Source organism: Chaetura pelagica, unplaced genomic scaffold (assembly GCF_000747805.2).
Source record: "Chaetura pelagica isolate M959 unplaced genomic scaffold, ChaPel_1.0 scaffold3, whole genome shotgun sequence".
Lineage (NCBI taxonomy): Eukaryota > Metazoa > Chordata > Aves > Apodiformes > Apodidae > Chaetura > Chaetura pelagica.
Genome location: NW_009952974.1, coordinates 11,742,125 through 11,752,685, shown reverse-complemented (window position 1 = coordinate 11,752,685; position 10,561 = coordinate 11,742,125). Strand labels below are relative to the sequence as shown.

General features: G+C 37.1%; 1 protein-coding gene across 1 annotated transcript in view; it reads right to left on the bottom strand.

Moving 5' to 3' along the window:
• Nucleotides 1-7,327: 7,327 nt before the first annotated feature.
• DCAF17 (DDB1 and CUL4 associated factor 17) overlaps nt 7,328-10,561 on the bottom strand; it is a 21,425-nt gene continuing 18,191 nt past the window's right edge. The window contains exons 15-17 of the mRNA XM_009996306.1: nt 9,533-9,616; nt 8,702-8,857; nt 7,328-7,903 (exon numbers count right to left, since the gene is read on the bottom strand). Coding sequence (XP_009994608.1) covers nt 7,715-7,903; nt 8,702-8,857; nt 9,533-9,616 — 429 coding nt within the window. The 3' untranslated portion in view covers nt 7,328-7,714. The remainder of the gene's footprint in view (nt 7,904-8,701; nt 8,858-9,532; nt 9,617-10,561) is intronic.

Here is a 10,561-nt window from a genome sequence, read left to right as displayed (position 1 = left end):
GGTGCCGCGTCTGGGATAGCTCTTTTTTTAAAGCAGATTTTCCAAGCTTGCCGGGAGTTTCTTCCCCTCGCAGTAGACAAGGCGTTTCAGTGTCGGAACGTCCCCTGCCGGGGCGCCGACCCCGCGGCTCTTCCCCGCTCCCCCAGCACCGGAGCAGGGAGTTCTGTTGGCGGGTTTTGTGCGTGTGGTTGTGGTGGTGAGCGAGAACACCGATGGGCCGCGGGAATTTACAGACCTGCCATAAAGATAAGCCGACACAAGCATAAGCACTAACGGATAAAGCAGGAGCGTTACTGTGATAAGAGACAGACGGGTACAGAAAATGCAGAGCAGGAGGAGCATGCTTAAAGACCCTGATGAGCTTGGAGCAGCTTTCTGTCATCATCATCCCCTTTGCTTCCCGTTGCATTCACTGAGTGCTCTAAATGTGAAGCAGATGCTAACGATTTTCATGTATGGACTCCGGCCTAAGTGTGCAGGAGCATTTGGGCATTGTTCTGTTGAATAGCATCAAGTATATCAAGTGTTCACTAGCTAAGAAAGGCAGCACACAAACCTTAAGACAATTCCAACAAGTATGGAAAGGCCTTTTGCAGGAAAGTCAGGAAGATGGAAGAAAGCGAAACAGAATTGTAAAAGATACAACAGGCAGCGGCAGCCAAAAGTGTGACTTGATAGATTAGACCATTTTTACCAAATTGTGTGTTCAGCTGCATTTTCCTTTGCTGTGTAACATTCAGTTGGCTCTGAAGCTTGACACATGCAGTAGGAGAATATGACCAAACATGTATCCAACACTATTTTGGTGGTATTTTATTAGCTTACTTTTGAAATACATATAGTTTCAAAATACATATGAAATAGAAATTTATTAACTGATTGAGAGGAAAAAAACCCAAAACCCTCTCCCCTCTGGCTAGTCTTGGAGCTCTCTGGTATCTCATACTGAAATGAAGCCTAAAAATGAAAGGAAACTGTTTTACTGAACTAAAAATAGCTTCAGTAGAGTGTGTGCCAATTTAAACCCAGTCTTACGAAAGTGTTGGAAACAGCTACATTGAGACATGAAGACCAAGCCAGATTGAAGTGGGATGCAAATACATTTCTTTACTATTTGCTCTAATATCCTAAAGATAGATTTTGGGCTTTGACATCTTTAAGGAAAACTTAACTTGTGCATCACTTGTATATGATGTTTTAATTTGCATTGGATTTGGTGTGACCTGCTTTCAGGATTTAAGTGGTTGCTCATTCTAGTAAAAATGGCAACTAGAATGTTAGTATTGTTAAGTTTCACAAGTCACAGTATCTAAGACAAGTGAAGTTCTAAGCCCCGAATCTTCTGATTAAGGCACTCGTGCATAAACTTCCAAGAGTGATTTCCACAAGCTTTGATTACATCCCGTAATCCCGAGAGTCCCGTGTAGGAACCTTCTACCCAAGTGGATTTTACTTATGCCCAAAACTGTATCTCTCAGAAGACCTTAATGAATTCCTGTAGCTCAAACTGGTGTACCCTATAAAAGCAGCCAATAACAAGAGTAAACAGAATTTTATCAGACTTAAAATTGAAGCCCAGTTTTGCCAGCTAACCTTGAAAAAATAATTTTAAAGATAGAATTAAAGAAATGGAAAAGCTTAGACAGCGTTAAATAAACCAAACCTGAACAAAGTGCAAAATAAATTGTTAGATAAAGTGAAATGCACTTTACGGAACATCTGTCATGTAAAAAAAGATTTCAGGCAGCGCAATTAATAACTCCTACCTGTATTTCTCCTTGTTTCCTATTCTTGCACCTCGTCTTGCCCCACTTGATACATCTGTCAAATCAGTATGGAATCAGAAGCAATCTTTAATACAGCTACCGTATCTGAAGGGATTGCATGTTTAACAGGGATGGGAACTTGACGCCATACAGCTGACTGCTGAGGGCTGAATTACACATCTGATAATCTGTTTGGAACATAAACCCCTACTAGCACAAAAATTAAACTAGCCTGCATGTGGCTTTCAAGTTTGTTGGATCAATGAACACCTGCTTTTGTTAACCATTACTGTGGGAAGGTGCCACAGCAATCTATAATCTCTAGATTTCCCAGAGCCTGTGCCTTCTAGAGCATGTTGATGCTTTTCATTTAGTGGCAACTTTTTCAGTGTGGTGCTCCCTCTTAGCAGCTCTGTCTGAACATCATCTCTTTATTGTTGTCACCGTTTGACTCAGGTTCGACAACAATGCTCTCGATCCCCTCCCCCTTCCTCCGAGGGAGGGAAGGAGAGAGAGAAAAAGGGAGGGACTTTGCTGGCTTCATCCTAGTTCAAACCAGGACAATTGTGCTTCAATTCATAGACATTTTGCCTCTGTGAGTTGTAAAATATTTTTCTAATAATGTAAAGTCTTTTGTAACAATTTTTAAAAATGGTGGAACTGTGGAGCAGTAGTTGGAAGTGCCAAAGGAAGATTATAAAATGTTAGTGCTTATGCTTTCTCATTTTCTTCCCCACTGCTCAGCAGGCTTGTCAGTGGATATGTACTTAATGACAAGAGAAAGGAGGATGTGTGCTCTTTTTATGATCAAAACAAATATAAAGAGAATCCAGTCCTTCCTGTCTTTTCAGTCCGTAGTCACTGATTGGTAAATCCCTCCTGTATTTATCTGAGACAAGTAAAGACAGAGGTAGCACTTCTGGGATCCTATTTCTGCTTCTCTGTCCAGACAGCTGATCATTGAGATGTCAAGGTTAAGTGTGTGTGTGGGAAATATATTTTAGTCCACAAAACAAATGCTTATAAGACAGTTATAAAATCAAGCCAGCTTCCCTGCACTAGGAAGAGGCAGTAGCATTATAAAGGGCTAAAACAGGAAGAGGCTGGTGTCAACAGTTGGGAGTTTCCTACATCTCTCCCCCAGAAAATAGAAATGTGCCACAAACACCCTGCAAGTTGTGTATTAGAGGCAGGAAACACATGCACACATCCAAAGTTGGGGCTAACTGCAGATCCAGGGGGTAATCAGTAGAACTGCCAATGTCTGAGTCTGAATGTGGAGCATCCAAGTAAACATGTTAACAGAATAATTTTCCCATCTGGCTTCTGGCAAGCAGCTGTTACTGGGGTCTGGCTGGTAAGCCTGCAATCCTATGGATCATGTGGAGCATGTTGCTTCTGCAGCATCTCAAGTAAGCCAGTGCTTACTTGAGTGAATTTTAGCTTCCTTTTTCATTCTCTCTTTATCTCTTTTTAAGAAGAGTGTGCACTTACTCTTCCATTAAAATACAATACTCCCAAGAACACTATATTCCTTCCCCACTCAGGCAAGAATATGGCATTGGTACTTCCAATTTACTGCATCAGTAGTTAAACTATCCCAACCCAATCAGTTTTTAACAATTGTATCATTGTAACTCTTAATTCTGCTCGGATACTTATTTCCTTTTCTTTAAATAGTCAACGCCCTATTTTTGCAGTTCATTTTAAAATCTTATTATCCAAAGCAAGCAGTTTGACTATTATAAACTTATTTAATCTATAAACATTAGACTCTGTTGGCATAAAATTCTTTTGTAGCTCCTGAGGTTATTTTAATCATAATTTTGTAACCTCAGTAAAACAGAAATAAATACTAAAGTTACAGTTACAAACATGCCAAGTCTAGCCACCAGAAAGTTTCAAGTGGTCCTCTCTGAGAATCTAAGATTGTGAAATAGCTGCAAAACAACAATGTTCCCTGAAATACTTCTAACATTGATTTTAAATGTTGGAATATGTGTTTCTTTTTATTAGTATTCATTACCTATTCAGTCTGCATATTGGGAGAGACACTTGGAATTCATGTTGGTACAAAGAAATTTTATTCAAGCAAGAACAGGGCTAGTTGACAATTACTATACTATTAATCCATTCTTCAAAAGTAACATTTTTGCAGGAAGTTTCTGTATCTTTTGTTTTAGCAGGGGCTAATTAAATTGCTCCAGTTCATGGAGAAAAAAAAAAGGTTCAGATATGCTGTGCAATTGTTTTCAGTGAGGCATTGCTACAGACAGATCAATTCACACACCTTCCAGAATGAAAGTTGTTTGAAGTTTTTTTACTGGTGACTGTAGCAGTACTTGGCAGTTATGAAAGAACTCAGTGTTCCATAAGTTCCTTTGTGGTTCAGCCTTAAAAAAACACATTCTGACTGCTTCTTCCTCTATTTCTTTGATGTCATTTAGGTTTTGTACCTTCTAGCAAGAGTGGAAAGCTTGTATCAGACAACCTTAAGTGAAACCCACCATGAATTCACTAGTCCATGACCATTTTACTTATTAGACCAATATTTTCCCCATTGCATGCAGAGTGCCCAGACACTTTGCTTTAAACAGCTACCAGCAGTTCTTCACAACCGTTCTTGAAGAAAACACCAAGTCTGCATGCCACCCTCTATGGTTGTCCTTTCTAGCAGGTACTTCTAATAGCAATTAACTGGGAAGCAAATTGATTTGTTCATTAAATGTTCCAGCATGTGGGATAGCTGTCACAGTTCCATAAGGAAAAAAGCTTCTTGCTGATGAGTTTTTGGCAGTCTTCAGTTACAGTTAAGTAACATAAATGGTATTTTTCTCAATAACAAGAGGAAAATAAAACACAAAATGCGAATGAGCAGTAAAGTCTGCTGTTAAAGTAATAGAACATATCCAGAAAAAAATAGAATGAAGAAACATTTCTCCACACTCAAAATCCAGAAAATTTGGGTTGAGTTACCTAGCTGGATGTGTTGGCAGAAGCAGCTAAGATCCCTACAGTTCTATTTTTGAAATACACATTTGAGAATCTTTATTCATGTTAACAGTTTATGTATCTATTTACATTTATATATATATGTATATACATATATTCTTTTTTCTTTGGACATCTAGGGCTAGTGAAAATAACAAAAACATGAACTTTTCAGCTTCATTATTTTAAAGTTTGCACCTGGTCCAGTTGCTTGAGACTGTATTTGATCTAATTACTTGAGGCTTTCTCTGCAGAGTCTGGAAGCCATGGTATGCGTGGTAACCACCCCTTGAAATACATAGGAAGTAGGGGAACACAGAATTTTCCACTATTAGTTCCTTAGTGCAACTTTTGTAAAACAGAAAACTAAAAGTAAATAGGTTTCCTGATCATAAATCAGTTAGCTGCTGCCTATGAAAAGTGAAGAGTATTTTTGTCCTCTACATTTTATTAATATTAATTTCTGAATTTATAAATGGGAAATAAACTACATTTGAAGAAGTTACTTCTATTTTTTTCAAAGAAATTTCATTTCTCCTTTCTTGTACTAAAGTCACTTTGTTGCTTGCAGAGATAATTATGCTGGGCATATGCACAAGAATATTCTTTCCTCTGCAATAGAAACCACGAGTATCCTCAGAATTTCTCTACTTTACAAATACTGTTATTCTTTAGCATACTGAATTATTCAGATTGTGTAAGAAATTTCCAAGTATCTAATTTACATTGGGAAACAGAAAAAGGTTAAGTGCTCTAGAATCATCATAAATGGACATCAAACTGTAGGTCTACAGGTCAGATCTAATGCATTTATTCAAATTTCATACCAATTTGATACTGCACAATAGCACAGCCCTTCCAGCAACAGTTACCAAAAAATGCTTACATATAAAATCGCCTAGCAAAGTAAAGTACTACTTTTTCTGGTGGATGGGATTTATTTAAAAACTCACTTTGAAATAAAAAAGTTGTAGATTTGGGTGGGCTGCCACCAAGCACGCAGGTTTTTGCGTTTGGTTCAGATATATGGTTATTTTTAACAATGTAAACACTACTGGTTTGTGGTCAAGATTTTCCTCCAGTTTCATTTATTTTAGAATTTTATGGAGCTCTGCATAGGTACAGAAGGCAACACTGCTGTTCTCAGCTTAAAAAGCACAACCCATGAGCATTTAGTAATTCTGCTTCTGTGATGTGTCCCATCCTGTTCATAAGTAGGGCTGTGAATATGCTCATAGAAGTATTCAGGGCAAGTAACTCTGTATTCTTTATTTTTAAATGGTTTGCAAGGTGTTTTGAACTAAACAGAAACATCTGTTTTCTGAATGAAAATGTCTATGTGTGGTCTTCCAGGATGTATCATCTGCCATTATCTGTAGTGCAGCAACACACTGTGTATTTAGAGCGATAGAATTTCTTACACAAACCCTGTAATCATCATCAAAGTCTAGGCTGCATTTTTCAACAGATACTGATGTGCAACTGTTTATATAGCAGAGTCATGTCTGCAATAACTTAACAGTCACTGGAAGGTATAGCAAACTCTTGAAAGCTCCATCTGATCTTCATGAGCAGTACTAAGACTACTTAATAAACAATGAAGCTTGTATGTCTTGCTCTGGAAGGAACTGCTTTAATAATACAAACCAAATGAGTATAAAATACCAGTATGTGCTTCAGAGTTGGATCCTCTGCCTGAGAAATAGATTTATATTGGCTTTTACCCTCCTATCTTACTTAGATAGTAGCAGATACAGACAGGTGCTCTTTCATGGATACTACGTGAAAACTTACTGAAACTAGGGTGGAAGTAATTGCTGCTATTCTTTATTTCTACTGTTTCATTACCTTCTTAGATCTCCTTTGTGTTGTTTTTTTACTTTCCACAATTGTATTTTACTTTTTCTTTTGCATTACACTTTTTCTAAAAACCTTAGAACAGATAATTTTTGTAATTCTTCTAGAGCTCTTCACTGTTGCATCAGCTAGAATGATCTGCACTTCATTAGTAAAGCTTACAGTGAAAATAAATATTTGGATTTGAAATTACCATGCTCATTTTAATGCTGGTCGTTGGTGAGAAATCAGATGTTGGTCATCCTTCCAAGAAGAAGCCCATAATCTCCTGAGACATCTTGCTTGCATTTGGAAATGCTCTTTATCACATGAAGCCAATGTTTTGCTGTTGTGTTTTTAATTTAAAATGAAAACTTACAGATTCTGCAAGTCTGCAGAATCTGTATATACCTCATGCAACTCCCATGCATCAGACAGGCTGGACACGGTGATAAGGCTGAGCATCTGATAACTCTGGCTCAGGCTGAACAACTCCTGACCCTTGTTAGAGGGAGAACAAGATAACTGCTTGGTTTCATATATATATGTATATAAAAATAAATACAGATAGATATAAAAGGCAGTAAAAAAATGTGATTTATTAATACTTCTCTTTAAACCAAAACAAACACAACCAGAAAACCTGAGTTATTTTATATCCCACACAAAAGTCAATAGAAGGATTTTATCTAAGTGGTTTAATGGTAATTGCCATTTTCATACTACATATAAAATTTATCCTATACAGTTTTAACTACTTTGCCCAATTAATAGCCTGTATTAAAGTTGCATAGGTAAAACTACATCAGACAGACTGCAGCAGATGGCAGATGATCAGTAAGTCCACATCTTTCTCCTCTATGTCCAGTATTTCATTCCAATTGCTGAAGAGAAGCAATAAATGCTGCATCTAGCATTAAGAATGAATTGGTGAATACATGAAAAGCCATTATGGACTACAAACAAGTGTACAAATTTACAGAGAAAAAAAGAAATAAAACTTGATGTAATAGTACAAAATGTTAAGTTTAAATCCTCCATGAAGAACAGTAGTTGACTAATTAATATGTATGAAGTCCTTAAATAACATCCAGATTGAAGTCTCTGTAGTTGTTTATGTCTTAAGTATATTCAAAAATTCTCCCTCCTTTTTTATAGGCCACTCTTTCTGTTTTTTCATGGCTTGAACATTCATCATCTTTTGCACTATCACAGACCATTTGGTAGACATAACAACTGAATTTCCTGTTAGGCTTCTGTTCTATATGTAACACAAGGTCTTTGTCAAAGTAAACTTCATGACTGTAAGTCTGAAATAAGAAAAAAAACAAACATTCCAATTGCAGTCTCCATTTGCACAAGTTGCTAAGACCTGTATCATTTGCCTCAGGGAACAAAAAGTATTTAACATTGGTGACGTCCATGATCAGACAAGCATTTTGTGTGGCTACACACAGACTGTTCTTCCAGGTAAAGGACAGAATTTTTAAATTTTGTGAGGTTTCCAACATGCCTATTTTAGGAATCTTAAGTACAAGTCAGAGCATCTGAGTTAGGATCTTAAGCTGCCTATGTAGTCAAAGATAAAAGGTGCCAAAGGTGTCACAGACCATCAAAGCTGGACGTCCACATAAATTTGAATGTAAACAGTGCATTCCATTTCTCCAAAAATACACATGGTGAGGTCCATGTTTAATTCTATACATGAGTAGCTGAAGTCAAGCTAGTGAGACTACTTACAGGTTATAAAGTTAAGGTGATGTAACTAGCCAGAGGGTGGTATTTAAGTTGATAAATACTTCAGAAATACCTAAGGACAACCCCTTTCCCAACCTAAAAACCAAATGAGTCAACCAAGAAAAGAAGAAGAAAAAAAAAACACCTTCATTTCAAATGATGGAGATTTTTCAGATAAAGTAAGCTGTTCACCTTTGGAAATTTACAGGTAAATTACCCTGCTTGATGAAACACTTGCAATTTGTGAGTATTATTATTTTGTACAAATCTCATCCACAGCACAACACTATATATCTGCTTCAAATCTGAAAGTGGTAGGAAATGGGTATGAGGAAGTGTTAGCATAAACAAGATACAGAAATTCTTCTCACCACATCCCAGGACTCCAGTAATGGAATACTCTTAAGTAGAATCCCATGTTCATTACAATGAAAGTCAAGGTGTGCTTTTCCATCAGCTCCTATTTGAGTAACTGCCACAGTGGATAACAAATCCAATTCATCTTCATAGTCCACTATTTTGAATGTCTTAGGAAAAACAAAACCTCAAGTTTACAAATCAACTATAAATTCACATTCCCCTCTGCCTAAGTTGCATAGCTCTCTTTATTTCAGGTGAAAGCAGAATAGGAAAAATGCTAGTTCTTAAGTCTTCTGCTCTGAAAGGTTTGCCAGCCTGATACCCAACAGGCAGCTTTCCCAACACAGGCTGTCCAATGTATTTCTGCAAAATTCCTTAAGATAGAAAAAAAGAGATGTTCTGAAGAATCCCACTGTGCAATGTGTGTCAATGTATTTTTTATGTATCATATAGGAAATAAGAAAAAGTACTTTGAAAGTGACAGAAGAAACATATTTAAACTCCATGCCCTCTCTTGAAGCAGACTTGTTAGCAACATTATTGCTTAAAGCCATTACTGGTTTTGAGGGGATGGGTATATTAGGGTAATTCCATTCACATTAATACTTGCATGTTCTGTTCAGAGCTCTCTCACACTCCACATAGTATGTGACAGTGAAGTACTGGGACAGATGACAGAGAGGCGAAATTAAGTAATTAGAAGTTAAGAGGACAAAGCCACAGAAGAGCAATAAAGAACTCAAAACAGTAACACAGCCACTGCACCTGAAACAAGAATGACTTCTGGCTAACTAAACCTCTTAAATAAACCATGAAGGGCTCTTACTCATTACATCAGTTACCTCTTGTTCTGGGTCATCATCCAGCAAGTTAAAACGCTTTTTCACCACCCGACCAGAAGCTGTTACAGTAACAGCATTGTTCACCTTTAAAGAAAAATAAGAAAGTGGCTCCTAGACATTGAAGCATTTCAGTTTCTTCCTATCTGACAATGCATCTATTTCATGTCTTTTGCTTTCTGTCCTTGTTTTAATCCCATGGATCTTGTTTTACTCATTTGTTGTGCATGACCCTACTGCTGCTTTCTCTTCTTTAGGAGGGTTCATGAAGTTGGTGGCTTTAGTTGAAATATTACTGGATGTTTACTCATATTCAGAAGTTTTCAGTCCTGTAGAGGTGGAAAATATTCCCAGCTACCATCATTTTTAGAAAAAAAGTGACTGAAGCCAAGATGGTGGAATGAGAATTAAGACAGCTAAGTCACCACCACTTCAATTCTAAAACCCTGCTTTCCAGAAGATGGGGAAAGTAAACCACCACAGCTGCTTCCACTGGGCATCATTGAACACCAGAAACATTCAGAACTGGGATGCCAGTGTCTTAATGGAAGTCAAAAGGAAAAGGCACAGCACAAACAGGGTTAGAACTCATGTTTCTTTGCTCTTATTGCAACATAAGTTATTTAAAATCCTAAAAAAATACATATGGCAAGTCATTAGGTGACAAAGCTTATCCTTTCTGAGTTCAATGCAAGTGTTATTCCTAAGTTAGTGTAGATTTTTAATACATAAACTTTTCTTCTGTGGAAGCCTCAAAAATCAGTGTAACTGATTTCCATGGACTTTACATTACTCTTAAACTATAAAAACTTCCTTTATGCAAGACATTACTTTATGCTGAAACAAAATGACAGTTCAGGCACTGCCAAAATTTTTTATTTTACCTTTTTGACATTTACATCATCTTTGTGATTTTATATCACAATAGATTTCATGAAAAAAACAAGGTGATTTAACAGCTCATTTTAGCCTGGAGGTTCATATGATCCCCTTGCCACTTGGTTCTACCTTTCTGTGTTCTTCCGACCCACT